Source organism: Enhydra lutris, unplaced genomic scaffold (assembly GCF_002288905.1).
Source record: "Enhydra lutris kenyoni isolate GAN:26980312 unplaced genomic scaffold, ASM228890v2 scaffoldscaffold85, whole genome shotgun sequence".
Lineage (NCBI taxonomy): Eukaryota > Metazoa > Chordata > Mammalia > Carnivora > Mustelidae > Enhydra > Enhydra lutris.
The window spans coordinates 2813582-2831433 of NW_019154169.1; the positions used below are offsets into that span (position 1 = coordinate 2813582).

General features: G+C 49.3%; 1 protein-coding gene across 1 annotated transcript in view; it reads left to right on the plus strand.

Annotated features, from left to right (window-relative positions):
- The window catches only part of LOC111161467 (tudor domain containing 12), a 67425-nt gene extending 50004 nt beyond the window's left edge, over positions 1 to 17421 (plus strand). Inside the window, exons 23-32 of the mRNA XM_022525136.1 lie at positions 5414 to 5601; positions 6305 to 6515; positions 7870 to 7962; positions 9837 to 10009; positions 12576 to 12685; positions 14546 to 14606; positions 14694 to 14807; positions 14892 to 15045; positions 15130 to 15196; positions 15598 to 17421. Coding sequence (XP_022380844.1) covers positions 5414 to 5601; positions 6305 to 6515; positions 7870 to 7962; positions 9837 to 10009; positions 12576 to 12685; positions 14546 to 14606; positions 14694 to 14807; positions 14892 to 15045; positions 15130 to 15196; positions 15598 to 15689 — 1263 coding nt within the window. The 3' untranslated portion in view covers positions 15690 to 17421. The remainder of the gene's footprint in view (positions 1 to 5413; positions 5602 to 6304; positions 6516 to 7869; positions 7963 to 9836; positions 10010 to 12575; positions 12686 to 14545; positions 14607 to 14693; positions 14808 to 14891; positions 15046 to 15129; positions 15197 to 15597) is intronic.
- Positions 17422 to 17852: the final 431 nt, after the last annotated feature.

Below are 17852 nucleotides of genomic sequence, written 5' to 3' on the forward strand. Positions count from 1 at the left end.
GGGGGGGGGAAGTAGGCTCCCTGCTGAGCAGAGAGCCCGATGCGGGGCTCCATCCTAGGATCCTGGGATCATGACCTGAGATGAAGGCAGAGGCTTTAACCCACTGAGCCACCCAGGTGCCCCTGGTATTTTTTTTTTTTTTTAGAACCGTTTAGGTTTATAGAAGAATTGAACAGAAAATACAGAGTTCCCTCTACCACCCCTCCCCACAAAAGTTCTTCCTATTATTAACTTCTTGCATTAGTGTAGTGCACGTGTGACATTTGATTGTGACATCAGCCAATATTGATACTTTTTTTTTTTTAAGATTTTATTTAATTATTTGACAGAGATCACAAGTAGGCAGAGAGGCAGGCAGAGAGAGAGAGAGAGAGGGAAGCAGGCTCCCTGCTGAGCAGAGAGCCTGATGCGGGGCTCAGTCCCAGGACTCTGGGTTCATGACCTGAGCCGAAGGCAGAGGCTTTAACCCACTGAGCCACCCAGGCGCCCCTTGATATATTATTTTTAACTAAAGTCTGTAGTTTATATTGAGATTTACTCCCTGTAGTGCACATTCTGGGGATTTTGCCAAATGGGTAGCGACACCTGTCCACCATGATGGTATCACATAATTCTTAACACTGCTCGAAAGTCCCCCATGCTCCACCCTTCCCCTCTTCCCCAGAACTAGTAATCTCCGACACTTACACTGTAAAGCCTTTTCCAGAATGTCATGTAGTTGGAACTATACAATATGTGGGTTTTTCAGACTGGCTTCTCTCACTTAGCAATATGCACTTGAGGTTCCTCCACGTCGTCTTGTGTTTTTGTGGGTCATTTTTTATTGCTGAATAGACTGAATAGACCAGTTGATCCATTCACCTATTGAAGGACGTCTTGTCCTTACCTTTCCCTGCTGGTGCTGGGCCCTTTTGTCTTCTTTGGTGAGTGGTCTGTTCAGGGTTTTTGCCCATGTTTTAATTGCGTTGTCTATTTTCTTATTGTTGAGTTTGAAGGGTTCTTTGTAGATTTTGGACACCAGTCCTTTATCAGAAATATGTTGTGCAAAAATTGTCTCCCAGTCTGTGGCTTGTCTTTTTGTTCTCACTATATTCTTCTGTGGAGCAGAAGGTTTTTGTTGGTTTTTTTTTTGTTTTGTTTTGTTTTGGTTTTGCATGCCTACAAACTTTTATTTACAAAGACAGATGGTGGGCCATATTTGGCCCATGGGTTGTAGTTGGCCGGCCTCTGATTGAGAGGGTAAAATCCCAGCATTGAAGCTATCACGTACAAAGTTCCCTGTGACCTGAGTGTGGCCCCCTTAATGATTCTTTTTTTTTTTTTTAATTTTAAATTTTTATTTTTTTATAAACATATAATTTATTTTTATCCCCAGGGGTACAGGTCTGTGAATTGCCAGGTTCACACACTTCACAGCACTCACCATAGCACATACCCTCCCCAATGTCCATAACCCAGCCACCCTCTCCCGACCCCCCGACCCCCAGCAACCCTCAGTTTGTTTTGTGAGATTAAGAGTCACTTACAGTTTGTCTCCCTCCCGATCCCATCTTGTTTCATTTATTCTTTTCCTACCCCCCAAGCCTCCCATGTTGTATCTCCACTTGCTCATATCAGGGAGATCATATGATAATTGTCTTTCTCCGATTGACTTATTTCACTCAGCATAATACCCTCTAGTTCCATCCATGTCGTCACAAATGGCAAGATTTCATTTCTTTTGATGGCTGCATAGTATTCCATTGTGTATATATACCACATCTTCTTTATCCATTCATCTGTTGATGGACATCTAGGTTCTTTCCATAGTTTGGCTATTGTAGACATTGCTGCTATAAACATTCGGGTGCACGTGCCCCTTCGGATCACTACATTTGTATCTTTAGGGTAAATACCCAGTAGTGCAATTGCTGGGTCATAGGGTAGCTCTATTTTCAACTTTTTGAGGAACCTCCATGCTGTTTCCCAGAGTGGTTGCACCAGCTTGCATTCCCACCAACAGTGTAGGAGGGTTCCCCTTTCTCCGCATCCTCACCAGCATCTATCATTTCCTGACTTGTTAATTTTATGGAGCAGAAGTTTTAAATTTTAATGACGTCCAGCTTTCCAGTTGTTTCTTTCACGGATCATGCTTTTGGCCTGTCCACAGGGTCATCACAAAACCCAAGGTCACCTAGATTTTCTCTTTTGGTATCTTCTTCATCTGCTTTTATTTGGGGATCTGTGGGTAATTTTGTCAGTTCCATTGCAGAGTATATCCCTGGTGTTTGGGGGTTTTTTTTGTTTTTTTTTTTAAAAAGATTTTATTTATTTATTTGCAGAGAAAGATTACAAGTAGGCAGAGAGGCAGGCAGAGAGAGAGAGGAGGAAGCAGGCTCCCCGCTGAGCAGAGAACCTGATGCAGGGCTCGATCCCAGGACCCTGAGATCATGACCTGAGCCGAAGGCAGAGGCTTAACCCACTGAGCCACCCAGGTGCCCCTGGTGTTTGGTTTTATCATCTCATTGCTTTGTCTTTGGAGATTCAGAGAGAGTCAAAACATGTGACACTTCACTGCGGCCACCGTCCCAGACCCTGTCAAATCAGACCCCCACTTCTGATTGGCTGTGTTGAGGTACAGTTTGCATACAATAAAAATCACTATTTAGAAGTGTATAATTTGTTGAGTTTTGGTAACTACATACAATCATGTAACCACCACAATGAAGATACAAACATTTTCATGACCCCAGAAAGGTGTCTCCTGGTCCCTTGCGGTCAGTCCTCATCCCAGCCCCCACTCCTGGCAGCCGCTGGACCTGCTTTCTGCAGAAAAGAGCTTTGTCTACTAGATTTTCATATTAATGGAATCATACAGTATGTCGTCATTTGAGTCTGATTTCTGTTACTCACCTGTATTGTCTTTCTCGTGTTGAGCAGGATCCCATTACGTGCATGTGCTGGGGTTTGGCTGTCTGCTCGCAAGTGGATGGACATTTGGGTGGTTTGCAGTTTCTGGCCGCTCTGAATGTCTTGTGTTACAAGTCTTTTTCGACCTACGGCTTCATTTCTCTTGGGTGAGATGTAGTGGAAATGCTGTGTCGGAGAGTGAGAGAGAGAGAGAGAGAGTGTGTGTGCGTGTGTGCGTGTGCACGCGCGTGTGTGTCTAAGAATCTGCCCAACAGTTTGTGCCATTTTGCATTCTCCCCAGTGCTGCATATGAGAGTTCCGGAGGTCCATGTTCTCAACATGTGATATTCTCAGTCTTTACTTTTTGCCACCCTGTAGCATCTGCAGGGATATTTATTTGCATTTCTCTGATGATAAGGAATTTTGGGCCTCTTTTCACGGCTTGTTTAGCCCTTTGTATCTGCATTATAAACTCTGTTTATAGTTCCTGCCCAGTTTTTAATTTGGGTTGTTTTGTTGAGTTTTAAGAGTTCTTTGTGGATTATGGATATGCTTTGTCAGATCTATTGCAAATATTTTCCCTCAGTTGAAAAGCAAAAGTTTTTAATTTTGATGAAGTCATCGTCGTCTTCATTTTGTGCTTTTCATGCCCTAAGAAATCTTTGCCTACCCTAAGGTTGCAAAGATTCTTCCCTATTTTTTTATTCTTAAAATTTTATGGTTTTGCATTTAGGTCTATGATCTATCTCAAATTAATATGTGTGTGTGTGTAAGGAGAAAGTTTTTCCCTCATGGATACTTGGTTGCTCCAGCACCATCTGTTGTTAAGACCTTTATTTCCGCCTTAGTTACCTTGGCACCTTTGATATAAATTTAAGACACCATATTTGTAAATTCTGAATTCTTCATTCTAGTTCTTGGTCTCTTTGTCTACCCTTATGGGGTACACATTGGCTTGAGTGCTATAGCTTTATAAGTAATCCTGGAGACTGGTGGGGACGTCTTCCAGTTGGCCCATCCTCTTCGATATCCTTCTGACTAACTATTCCTTTGCATATCCATAGAAAATTTCAGAATCAGCTTGCTAGTTTGTATTTAGAAGCCTGATGGGATTTTGAGTGGCTTCGCATTGAGTCTATAGTTCAATATGGAAGAACTGACGTTTTAACAATACTGAGTCTTGTCCATTAACATGGTATACCTGTCATTTTGTATCTAGGTCACCTTTAATTTTTCTAAGCAATGTGTTCTACTTTTCAGTAGACTGATCTTGTCCTTACCATGTTAGGTTTATTCCTAGCCTTTCATGTTTTTAGATGCTAATGTTACTTTTCTTTGAACTTCATTTTCTGATTGTTTAAAAATGTAGTTGATTTTTGTGTCCTTGTCTTATATCCTGTGACTGTAACAGAGTGAATTAGTTATGTACAGGATGGCTTGTGAGAGTGGAGTGAAAACAGGTGGGGTGCAGGGGGTGGTTATGGCTAGAAAAGGATTGTCCCATGTGTCCAGGACCAGGAGTTTTCTGGGCACATTTTGGGTTTTTGTTCTGGGATAGTGAGTGGAAAAGATGGTGACAGGTGCTCTAGAGAAGGTAAAATGCAGCAAAGTACCACAGGGCCTTTAGGGATTATGGGCAGGGAGGCATCTCTGAGGTGTCAGCTGCCCCGAGGGCCAGAGGATAAGGATCCAGCCATGGAAGACCTGGGTCTTCTGTTGCAGGGAGAGGAAGCAGCGAGTCCCTGAGGTAGGCGTTAACATGGTGTGTTGTGGCACAGGGCAGGGCTTGTTGGCAGTGAGAGTGGGGGAACAGCAAGCAGGGGGGCTCAAGGGTGCCACAGAGGAGGGCTAGGGGCTGTCAGCCTGAGAGCTTGATCACGAACGGTGACCTCACCCTTGCCTCCTGGCCTGCTTGCCTCCCAGACGGCACTGCCCCCTCCGCCCTCCCAGCAGGTGACTGCTCTGTCCTGGCCTCTGCTGGGGCAGCTCACCACTCCCCACCTTCACGCAGAAATGCCTTCTCCGAGCTTTTGTTAACACATGAGCACGCCGACATTGCCCCTCAAACTCCAGTCGCCCTGCGCACACTTGACTGTGAAGAGTTGTGTTCCTTGACCACACGCTAGCTGTGGCCCATCTCGTATCCTAGCGTGGCTTATCTCGTATCCTAGCACCTCTTGCAGAAAACACTGCATGTTACGGGAACAAAGACCAGAAAGAGCTCAAGAGACAGGGATGCTATTTATGAATGATTTTTGTTAAGTGCCGTTAGGGAGTAAACAAACATTTATAATTTATAAAGAAGTTTTAAAATAATAAGATTAATAAAAAGTCTTCCCTTAAAGGGAAACCGCATCCTCTGTGGGTACAGGAAGGTGGTTGTATGGGTCGGCTCGCTTCCTGGTTCATGTTTCCATCCCCGGTGGTGTGCTTTGGGCTCTCAGGCCAGGGGCTAATTTCTGCAGATAGCTTTTCAGCTTAGATTGAGTTTATTTTCTGAATATGTTTGTTGATTATTTTTCAGATAATACCCTTTTATATTTTGAATGCAACACATTACTTTGGTCGTATAGTTGACAAACAGATGGATCTTTATGCAAGTCTTAATGCTGAAATGAATGAGTATTTTAAGGGTAACAGCAACAAAATGACTGTTGAAAAGGTGGAGAAACTTGGATTATATGGATTAGCAGAAAAAACACTTTTTCACAGGTAAAAGGTCTATGTATTTCATCTCTAAGAGCTCTGAAGTGTGGGCAACTCTGAGTGGTATCGAATCCCTGTTTCATCCGTGCCCGTGTGCACGGACACCCCCGGGGGGTGGTGGCAGTGGTGCGTCCCCCCCTGCGCCCAGCTGCCTGGGATGGTTCTGCAGGCGAGACTTGTCCGACCCTGGGCTCCTGAGCACAGAGCGCGGAAGGCGGGGTGGTTCTGGAGCCGTCCCTCTGCCACCTCCGTGCACGCCTCCACCTCCCCTCGCGCTCCCAGGATTCCTGTGAAACGGGTCCCTCTTACAGCAGAGCAGGCTGAGTCGCCGTGCGGTGACATGGGCTGTGCCGCGTGGGCTCCGCCGGGCAGCCTGCCTCGGCCCGCTCACCCCCTCCCCTGCCACTCCCGGCTGCGCTCCGGGGAGCCTCGATTGAGAAAGTGGAGACTTCACTTGACTGAGTTGATTTTCATTGTGTTGTCCGATAAAGGGATCTTCTCTAGCAAAAGTACTATACATTTTTTATACTTCTCTATACTTGAATTAAGTAAGCCCTTCTGAGTGTCCTTGAGGCCTCGAGCTCATTTTTATTTTTATTCCCCACGGGAAAGAACCTTGTGGTTTAGAGTTTTCTCTAATGAGTAGGCGGAAGCGAGGACGATTTTCCTCTGGGATCTCTGGGACACTGAAGCCACAGGTGTCCTCCAGGGTGGAGGTGCTGGAGATGAGCCAAAAAGAAGACACCTGGGCTGCGGACAGTGTCCTAGTGAAGTTCATAGATGAAGGCCGGACCGGACTTGTCACGAGAGGCCAACTGCTGCATCTCCCGGAAAATTTCCACACTCTGCCCCCCCAGGCGGTGGAGTTTATTGTTTGCAGAGTGAAACCTGCGGACAATGAAGTTGAATGGAATCCAAAGGTAAGTTATTTTGGCTTTTCGCACTTTGTTGACTTTCAGAATATGCACGGAATTGAGGTTCATTTAGAGTGTTGAGTTTGGGTAAGTTGCCCCATGTTCCCAGCCTTGTACGGTGGCCTCGTCATCGGTAGTGTGCACAGTCCTCGAATAGGCCTAAGATACGCATCGCGATGAAACGAGTTGGCTGTCCGCTTGAGAGGAAACAGCATAAGCCCCAAGTGGACACCCCATCAAAGGGGAGCAGAGGCCAGGTCGTTTCCTTCAGGTTGGGAAGGCGGGCAAGGGAAGAGAGCACAGAAAGGGCACGTCCTCTGGGCCCTTCAGGATGTGTGGCTAGAATGTCCCCACGTAGACTAGATGAGGCACCGCAGGTGGAGAGAGCTCACGGTATGTGGGAGAGCCATCCTGGGGGGGGCTCACGTGGCTCGCCAGCCAGGCAGAGACCCAGACCACACAGCTGGTCCCGCTGGTCAGCAGAGCCATGAGTCGTTTTCCCAATGACGTGCTTGACTCTTTAAAGGAGGGTTACGTTTCAGATAATCCAGTCGGTAGGACGTGAAGTGAGCCATTACGGTTGGCAAAGGAAAGGTAATAAACAAGGTCAGACATGGTCCAGGGAATGAACAGGTGAGTGTTTGCACAATACGGGATGAACTCACAGCACTGCTGCTAGCGGGTCCGTAAACATACTCCTTACTAAGTAGCGCTTTTTCTCCCTCTGCAAAGTATTTACGGAGTGTCCGTTGTGGGCTGGTGCCACTGGGCTCGGGGGATGTAGCCATACGCAAGAACGTTGTGGTTCTTGTCTCCAGGAAACCTTTGGTCTGTCAAGATAATCACTACAAGTATTTCTTGAAAAGGGGCCTCTGGAAATGAGGCAGGTTTTCCCCATGCCTGTCCTTTCAAATGACTGTGCAAGAGATGGAGGCAGCCAGCTCCCTCCCGTCCGCTTTATGCGAGTGCAGATGGGCCTGCGGGAGAGGAGAGCAGCCACGGCTCGGAATGGGGGACCCGGAAGCCCGGGCCCCTCAGCCCCAGGGTCTCTTCTGCCTCAGTGAGCTTCCAGCGATGGACTTGTGGACCATTCGCAGGGGAGAGCAAGGACACACGGCCGCAGGGGGAACATCCAGTTTGGGGTGTCCAGAGGTGCCATCTGCCTCTGTCCTTACTCAGCTCCCCTGTTCATGACCCTTGTCCATGCAGCAGCACGATGGCCTCTGTGACCTGCCTCCCGGGGTGGGAGGGCGGCTTAAGCAAAATGCATGGCAATGATTTTTGCGAAACTCTGCAGCATAACCAGAATGAGATATTCTCCTCAGGCTTCAGAGAAATTATCTCAGTGGCTTTCTCCTAGGTTACTAGGTACATTCATCATAAAATAATTGGAAAATTGCATGATGCCAAAGTGATACTGGCTTTAGGGAACACAGTGTGGATCGACCCAATGGTGAGTGTGCAGTTCTTTTTCATTTCTTAAAAAGATTTTTTTCACTTAGAGGGGGCACACGAATGGGGGAGGGGCAGAGGGAGCAGCAGGCTTCCTGCTGAGCAGGGAGCCCAAGGTGGGGCCCAACCTCAGGACCCTGAGATTATGACCCGAGCCCAAGTCAGATGCTTAACCACCAGAGCCACTCAGGCACCCTGAGTATGTGGTTGTCTTGAAAGAAATCTGGTTTTGGATGGACCCCTAAAATTATTCTAATTTGTGGCTTGAATAATGGTTTGCCTCAAAGAGGCTTTGGGAGCGTGCTGTGTGTTAGGGAGAGTTGCTTTTTTCCATGTTATTTGGGTCATGCTGGGTTTTTGTTATTGTTTAAGGGAGTCCTTTCTTTGTAAGACAACCAGGGAGACAAGCTCCATGAAACTCCCCTTGTTACATGTGACAGTCTCTGATGCGCACCGTTCTGTTCCACGTTCTTTCAAGCATTGGTTGTCCACCGCTAAAACAGTGTCACCGTCCCTGTCCACACCACTGGGGAAGGCCTGTGTCAGAACGGGAGTCCCTGCATGGGATCAGTCACATCGAGGACGCCAGTCCTTGGGCTTCCGGAGCTCAGTTTTGTTAGTTTTCGGTGTCCACCTCGTTCTTGCACCAAGTATTTATTGAGCACCTGCTGTGTGCGAGGTCCTGTGTGGGACTCGGATTCTCTCCGTGAACAGAAACTCCGACCCCATGGAGCTGGTGTAGGGCCACCAGGGCTGAGTGCCAGACTGGGACGTATCAGTGGGGCCTCCGCACATCCCCCTCTCTGGCTGCTCACACCCCAAGAACTCCACTTTTCAAGCAAAAGTTCTGTTCCATTGGACTTAAATCTTAATCAGTGTCTATAACATTTGAAAGAGTTCAGTTCATAAAGTTGTTTTGCCAAAAGTTATTTTGATGAAATTGGAAAAGCCTTAACACTTACAAAGAGGAGTTTGGGTGTAAGACTTAAAAGTGTAGAAGAGAGAATGATTTTTAATGGAGAAGATAAAGATTGCTAATACAAGTCAAATGAAGATTTGGGGTCTTGGGTTATATAATAGCCAATATTCTTGTTCTCTGTTGGAGGAAAAAAAGTGGAAACTGAGCTGAGGGAGGATGCTTAGCCAGCTGAGCCCCCCAGGTGCACCAAAAATGGAAGCTCTATTAAGAGATTTTTAAAATAATAGCTCAGGAAATAAAGAAGCATGAAAAGAAACTCACTTGGCATTGCGTTTAGAGTAGCGGTGTCGATGGCCCAGTGCGGGGGAGACAGACCCCCAGACTGCTCAGCCCTCAGTTTTAGTGGAGAAAGGCTCTTCTGCCATTCCCAGACGGGCACACATTTCCGGGGTTCACTTAGGAAGGTGCTCTGGCTGGTCTTGGCCTGGCTCCCCTCCCGCTGCCGTGAAAGGGATGCCCAGTCCTGGGTCTGCACCTCCCACCAGCGGGAATCACAGTGTTGTAGAACCTCCTGTTTTGTGTAAATTAAGAAGGAGGAGAATATTTTGGTTGCAGAAGAACCAGTGGAGGAAACCGCAGAGAACGCGGGACTTAGGGCTGTGGTGTAGGCCCCTCCTGGCCATTGACGTCTGTGAGCCTTGGGGCCCTCCTTGTTAAGAGAGGTCTAGGAATTCTGTGGGGGGGCCCCAGCTCCAGCCCGTGTCATACCTCGGCAGTGTGGGAGTGGGCTCTGGAGGAATCTCACGTCACCTCAGGAAATCAGCGGGAAACCGCAGGGGGAGCCCACATGCGCCCAGTGTGACACCGTGAGGTCGAGAGGTCACATGAGTGCATTTTCCATTGATTTGAAAGTTCAAAGTCTGATTGTTGCAAATGGACTTTCTCTTTGATTCAAGGTGCACATTACAAAACTTTCAAACTTGAAGACCTCTGTTATTGATTATAACGTTCGTACTGAAATTCTGTCGATGGGCATGGGCATCGACAACTCCGAGCACGTAGAACAGCTGAAGATGTTCCGTGAGGGAGCTAAGATGCCGCCCGGTGAAGAAGGCCCGAGCCAGGCCCTGTGAGTGAGTTTTTGTCTCCCTTTTGGAAGTGCCAGTTTTGCGGGACTAGAGCTCAGGAGTTGAGAGACTTTGTTGTTGTTGTTGTTGTTTCCGGAAGTTGAGTAGGTTCCTGAGTTTTCATGTTTCCGTCCCTGAGCGTCCGTCGTTTCCCAGATTCGGGGAATCTGATTTTCATCTGTCCTCCCATGCACAGTTCTGGTTTGGACGGAATATTGTAAAACCAGCCCCGAGTGTGTGGTTGCACCGTATGTCTTACAGAGTATTTTCGTTCGCTGTTGACGGATGCGCAGGAAAGCACTTGTGTAGTAGGTGTGGTCCGGTGCGTGTTCAGAGCGCAGAGGCCGACCCTGGGGGGGAGCTTTGTGGAGGTGGCGAGAAGTAGCTGGTTTCCGGATGCGTTTCTGGGGGTGTGTGGTCTCAGGGCGGCCCACTGGCAGCTCTGGGTCCTGACAGCCCGGACCTGGATGAGAGCCCGAAGGTGTGAGTGTCAAAGTCCGAGGGCTGAGCCCCAGGGACCCAGTGTGGGGAGCCCCAAGGGGAGCCTGGGAAGGAGCGGCAGTGGTGGCGGAAGACGAGGCCGGGGAGGGCAGACATCCTGGCAGCAGGAGAGGGGCTGGCTCAGAGCAGGGAGCCAGGGGCCTGCTGGACGCCACCGGGAGGCCCGACTAGTGAGCATGGCGAGCCGGGCACGGGGTCAGCCTGGGGCCTCCGGGGACTGATGAGCACAGCAGAGTTTCAAAAAACATGGCAAAGGTTAAAATACTTTAGTCTAAAGTTAATTTTTATCTTAATGAATTTGGATGCCTGTGGGATTAGGAGACAAGTCCATTTCTACACATTTTCAGGAAACAAAAATTGCTGCACTCTTGTTTATAAGATACTCTTAAAAACAAAGATGTCATCAGGGTTCAGTAGCTTCGATGACCATGAGGCTTGGTCAGTTCTGTGAAACACGGCAGCTGTACCTGAGCCCCGGCTCCGTTCTGCACCGGCCCTCTGCACACTCGGTTTTGCGTGTGTGCAACAGCCTGTCCCCGGTGGGCACACGCACAAGGTGGGCGAGCAGAGGACCGCGCACGAGGTGCAACAGATGGAGCCTGCCCAGCAGAGGCTCCGGTTCAGGAGTGGATTGAGGAGCCGCGGTGGTGGTCGGGACCAGAACGAGGAGAAAGGCGCCGTTCTTCCAGCAGGCTGGGGAAGAGGACAGACCCTGGGGACGGGAAAGCTCTGGAAGCCACCAGGGCTGGGTGACTGACAGACGGTGGGGCTGGTATTGCAGAGCCCTGGGCAGGAGGGTTTTGGCATGGTGGATGGTGTCACAGTGCTGGTATGGGAGGAGGAGATCGTAAGTTGGTTTGGGACACATCACATTGAAGGATTATGGAAAGCATAAGCCTGGAGCTCAGGAAAAGCAGGTGGGGAAGACTCGTTTGCTGGGAGTGGAGGAAAGTCACTGTTTGGAAAGTATGTGATGAGGAGGGATTGAACCCCAGTGGATGAGGGTGTGGTGGGGGAGAGAGAGCCGTGGGGGAAGAAAGAAGGGGTTGGAGGGCCTGGGGCTGAACCGTGGGAAGGACGGGGCCTGAGGACGAGTCCCTGCCTGGGTGGTTGGAACACGAGACGCGGTCTTACCATTTGTGGGGTGCCGCTCACAGGCTTCATGTGTGTTGAGCAGAAGTCCCCTTGGAAACACCCATGCACACCCCCCACGCCATAGGTATGGGTATGTGTGCGTGTGTGTGTGTATGCCCGCACACGTGCACGTGTTTGTATGGCCTTGCTCCTTTAGGCTTGAATCCTCTCTGAAAGGATGCACACAAAATGAATTACGTTGTTGCCCATGAGAAGGCAGTGGCGGCGGCTGGGGAACAGAAACTAGAGGGAGATTTTTCAGTGTGTAAGACTTTGTCATTTATTTTTTTTAAAGACCTTTTCATTTATTTCAAAACACTGAACCACATGAAAGTGGCTATCTGCTCAAAAAAATTTTTTTTTAATTTTTAAAGAGTGCAGCAACCCTCTAAGTACGGATACGGAGTGATCTGTCTCTAGTTGTTATGTGTAATTGAGGGAGCAGAGAAGTGAATGGAGTAGGTTCCGGGGTGTTTAAATGGCGCCTGTGTGTGTTTTCGACACAGATGGCATTGTGTGCTTCTTTGTGCAAAGAATGTTTCTAGAAGTAAGGGGGTGTTTCGGGGAGGAGGAAACTAGGAACTTAGGCAGGGGCACAGAGATGCCTTTACTTCTCCCCTTTTATCCATTTCGAAGTGGGTCACAGGGCTGGTTATTCTCGAAGTTAAAGGATTTGAAAGGGAACTTTTTTGGTAAACGAGTTAATGTACTTACCAGCCTGCCTGTATCGATGATCTGCTCTAGGCTCACTACGAGGGGCGCCGCAGTGAGCAGAGTGGGTGGCCCTGCCTGGCCTCCAGGAGTAGAGTTGGGACCCCGGGTCCCGTCTGACGGTTGCTGCCTGCCTTCCTCCTCTTGGTGGGCGGGCCCCCTAGAGAGTCTGAGATTGCTTTCCCTTGGACTCTGAGTTAACCTTCACCTCTTCCTGTCCAGCGCTCCTTCTCCAGCAGAAGATGCTGCTCGTTTGCAGAGCCCACAGCGAGAGGACAGCGGCTCAGAAAGAAGGGCTGACTCCGAGACGAAGCCAGAAAACCAAAAGCATGGTTGGTGATTGAGTACATGGCTCACTTAGGGCCTTCGGCTTATGTCATGATCTCAGGGTTCTGGGGTCGAGCCCCTTGTCAGGGCTCCCTGGTAAGCAGGGAGTCTGCTTCTCCCTCTTCCTCTGCCCCTCCTCCCTGCTTATGCTCTCTCTCTCTAAGTGAATTTTTTAAAAAAAATCTTTAAAAAAAAAACATGGCTTGGGATGCTTGGGTGGCTCAGTGGGTTAAGCGTCTGCCTTCAGCTTAGGTCATGATCCCAGAATCCTAGATCGAGCCCCGCATCATGCTCCCTGCTCAGTGGGGAGCCTGCTTCTCCCTCTCCTTTGTCAGAGCCTGTTTTTTATAATCCCTCTCCCCCTGCTGCTCCCCCTGCTTGTGCTTGCTCTCTCTTTCTCTCTGACAAATAAATCTTTTTTAAAAAGTGGCTCACTTAAAATCATGAAAGCTTGGAAGTTTTCCAGTGTTGAGGCTTTCTACTTTCAGATGAATTCTATAGAAAGGGACATAAACTGGTATCTATTTTTGACAATTCCGCTTCCAGTGGTTTTTGTTTTTGTTTTTGTTTTAGATTTTATTCATTTATTTGACAGAGAGATCACAAGTAGGCAGAGAGACAGGCAGAGAGAGAAGGGGAAGCAGGCTCCCTGCTGAGCAGAGAGCCCGATGCGGGGCTCGATCCCAGGCTCCTGAGATCATGACCTGAGCTGAAGGCAGAGGCTCAACCCACCGAGCCACCCAGGCGCCCCTCCAATGTTTTTTTAATAGCTTTCCCCGTTTAGTTAATTGTACTGTTCGTGCAGGGAAGCACACACAGCCCGTCCCAGTTACTGACGTGTGTACCCATGGCCACTGACTGCACCCAGCTGAGGCGGCTGGACATTCCCACAGCCCAGGACTCTCCCGCCCGCATCTTCCCCTCCTGAAACCCTTCCCCGGGACCAGTCGTGACGTCCACCGCCATCAGTTCGGATGGTTCTGCTGAGTCAGAAGCCCGGGGTGGACGCTCTGGGGGCCTCTCCCCCTTCGGCGTTGTCTGTGAGATTCATGCAGGATTCCAAGGAGTGGTGGTTCCTTCTGTACCTTCTCCCCGTTGAGTGCTGTCCTGTGATAAGAACCCACCACAAGTTATCTGTCTGTTCACCTGTTGGTAGACACTGAGGCTGTTTGCAGCTTTTGACTGTGATTAAAGCTGCCATGAACATTCTTGCTTCATCTTCAGATGGAAGATTCGGGGGTTTTAGACCGAGCAGTTCAAATGGCGGTTTTTTGTTTTTGTTTTTTTTTTTAAAGATTTTATTTATTTATTTGACAGATCACAAGTAGGCAGAGAGGCAGGCAGAGAGAGAGGAGGAAGCAGGCTTCCCGCCGAGCAGAGAGCCCGATGCGGGGCTCGATCCCAGGACCCTGAGATCATGACCTGAGCCAAAGGCAGCGGCCTAACCACTGAGCCACCCAGGCACCCCATCAAATGGCGGTTTTTTTGGGGAGGGGGAAGCGTCGTGTTCAGCACTGGTTCCTTGTGTATACTGGCGACCAGATGCCTTCCCCTCTGGTGGGCTGTCTCCGGGCCTCATGGGTGAAGGTGGCCGCCGGCGGTGATGCCCCTCCGTTTCAGAGTAACTTTAATTACCTGATGGTTTAATTATAGTATTTGTCAGAGCCTGTTTTTTATAATTCTACTAAATGTGGTGCATGTTAATCTTTTCTAATTATTCTTTGCAAGTGGATATGTGGAAATTGACACTCTTTGTAAGTTGTTCCTTGTCTAAAAGTTGTGTCAAGTGCAAGAAGTACAGATAGGTACGTGGAGTATATGGTCACGTATAAGTAACTTACTGGCACGTTTGACTCTCTGCCCAGAAACTTTACCTGAAAACACGAGCAATTCTTCCCTTCCCAGAACCACAGAGCCTCTGAAAAGGTACATCCCCCCATGGCTGAGGTTGGCTTCCCTCCATGCCTAGTGAGTGAATCGTGTGCCCATGTAAGCCATTGTCTTCTCTCCTAGCTTCCACCCACAGATAAAGTGGTTCCAGAAAGATGATGTGGTCATCCTGAAGATAAGGATACGGAATGTAAAAGATTACCAATGTAAATATTTCCAGGATAGAGTTGTTTTCAGGTAGGTTTGTGTATGTCTTTTAGAGTGAAATCGGAAATCACTTTGAACATGGTAAAAGACTGGCCTTTCTTCTTGTACACCTAGTGGCTGGGCAGGAGAGAAGTTTTACTTGGCCGACATGGAGCTGCAGGCCAGCGTAGTAAAAGATGCCTGCACATGCACGATCGTGAATGAGGAGCCTGTGATCACTCTTGCAAAAGAGACCAGGGGACCTTGGTGTGGCTTACTCAAACAGAAAGTGAGTGGAAATGAACCGTGACTAGTCTTCAATGGCCTAAGCATGACTTACTCTGTATTAAATGTCACCTGTACTTTTGAACAGAATCCTAATGTGGCTTTTGAGTTTGATCACTGGGAAGACTGTGAAGAGGACAGCCAGCTCCCCCAGGGTAAGATGGGGCGCGCCCACCTCCTGGGGAGTCACAGGTGCTGAAGGCCATGTTTGAGGACTGCGGCCCTCATGGCAACGGGTCGTTACCGTGAAGCCCTTAGGAATTGGTTTTCTCCTTGTGGTCAGTCTTGGTGCTAAATGTTCTGGTTCAAGGAGGCATCAAGCAACCTTCTTATAACACCTTTACAGATTTTCTTCCCAGGGCGTAATTAATTTCCAAGCAGGCATTTTACCTGCTCATTTCTTGCCTAAAGTAACAAAAATAGTCGCAAAATAGAGCTCTAGAAGCCATGGGACTTTTTCTGCATTGGCCAAAATAATGGCAGGGTTCAGGGGTGGGGGCTATGTGCTAATTAGTCTGTAGTGAACAGATATTTCAGTAATATCAAACTCTTCCAGTTGTGAATTCTAAAAACCTGCCGTGCACGGTGGCAGAGGTGGCTGAGAGCAGCGGGCAGTCGTCGGAGGATGACGGAAGTGAGAGCGAATGAGCACGAGTCAGATCCGGAAGGTGGCCTGAACCGCACGCGGACAGATGGACACGCCGTGTGGCTGGGCGCTCAGGAAACAGCAGTTACAGCCAGACCTGCCTTTGACTCAAGGATAAATTCTGACCAGTGTCATCCTGTGGCACTGGGATTGGTACTGGTGAGAGATGGGCTGCGGGGACTCTGGGGGTGGGCGCTGGTCTGACCCGGGCCCACCGTCCACCTGCACCCTCAGGCCCGCACAGCCTCTCACGTGGAGCCTGTTCCAGCACACTGATCCTGAGTGACGGGGGAGCATGGCGTGCCATTTGGGGGATGAACCGTCCTTCCCAAAGCTAGTCTGTTCACTTCTTCACGGAGACCCGGTTGGTACCTTGCCCATACCCTCGTGTTGTGCATATAAATTGAGGTTTCCGGCCAACAATCTCATGCTTTCCACCCTAAGCTGGTTGGGTTCCACAGAATGATCTCTGGACCTGTACTTGATGCCATCTGAGGAGCCTGGTAGCGACCCACGGGTAGACCAGGGGTGAAGGTAAAGCTACAGCTTCTGGAGACCCGCCTGGCCCAGCACAGTCCTGGGCACACAGGAAGAAGGTTTCTCTTTGGTGGAAATGGAAGAGGATGCGTGGGGTGCCTGGAGGTGACCCTCAGAACAGCTGGGTGTGGGGAGCCCTTGCCCCGCTCACAACGCTGTCCGGTCCCCAGCCCCTAACTCGGGAAGGCCCTGAGCCGGACTTGCCGTGTTAACTGGCAGAGCTGCAGAAGGGAGTGAAATGTCAACCCTGAGTCTGTTTTCAGTAGGAGTCAGCAGCTTTGCCTAGAGGCGGGAAAGAACAGTGACCCAGTGAGACCATCGTGACTGCCCCCAAGACTTTATTATTATCCATCGGAAAACACAGATGCCCCAGTAGATAAGCCACCACTTGAACAAAAGGTATACTGTCACCAGGATGTCCTGTGAGCAGGTTGGGATCACGCTCTGACTCTCAGTTTCCTCATCTGTAAAATAAGACTTTCTGCTCCCTGCATGGCCTTGCCCTGCTCTAGGGGCTGCCCCTGGGATTTGCCGGGTAGCGGCACCTCGAGGGAGGCCAGCCCTGGGCCACGGGCGGCTGCCGCCAGGACTCCCAGGGGCTGCTTGGCGGGTGTCAGACTGGCACACAAAGTACCGGGGTGACTGTCCTTTTTCTGGGCTAAATCGAGCACTCTTCAGAGGTCGGAAGTATTCCCGTCTTTGCTGGCAAGGGTTTGACTCCGCGGAGCTCTTGTCCTCAGCAGGTGCTGCTTTCTGTAGGTAGAGATTTTGCTCCCTCTGGGGGAGGCCTCTGGATGGGTGGCCGGGCCTGAGTGGCCCAGGCTTGCCTCGTGATTGCTGGCCGCCCGCCAGGGACACTCGCTTATGTTCACTCTTTTGTAAAACAGCAAATAATAAGGGCAAGCAGAAGAGCTGCCTAAATCGGGGCGGGGGTTCTGCTTCTTGAAACAGCCAGAGGGGAATCGTGTGGGGAGCTGGGCAAGATGTTTAAATCTTGATTTGTTTCAGACATTTAAATTTACCATTTGAAGTTCTGAATAACATTTTGTAGGACATAGTGACTTGAGAGATGTAAACAATTAGCAATTTTTTTTTGTTCCATTCATACATATTGACTTCATGTTTGGGGAAAATTCCTGAAATGCAAAGTAGAAGTACCGTTGTCCCTATGCTTCTAGAATTGCTCACATAGGCAGACCTGGGATGAAGGTTTTCTGTAGTATGTCAATAAAATTTCAGTGTCTTCACAGAAATGCCATTTCACTTTTTTTTAGACTGTATTTTCCCTGCGTGCCGAACGTAAAACAGAATTGTATTCATTACCACCCTTTCTGGTTTGACCGGAGTGCCAATGAAGGCGGGGGAGGGAGTGCGGGGGGGCCTGTGAGGCCAACCACTGACTGTGGCTCCTGTCGCGGGGACCAGGCTGTGGATGGTTCTGGATGGTCAGCTGTGCAGTGGGGGTCTTGGCATGCAGCCTGGGGCAGACCTGCCTCGTACATCCCAGGTAAAATACGGGGGGCTCAGTATTTTGCGGGGGCAGTAGGCCATAAAACACTGGCACTTCAGTATGTTAAAAATCCACTGAAGGGGCGCCTGGGTGGCTCAGTGGGTTAAAGCCTCTGCTT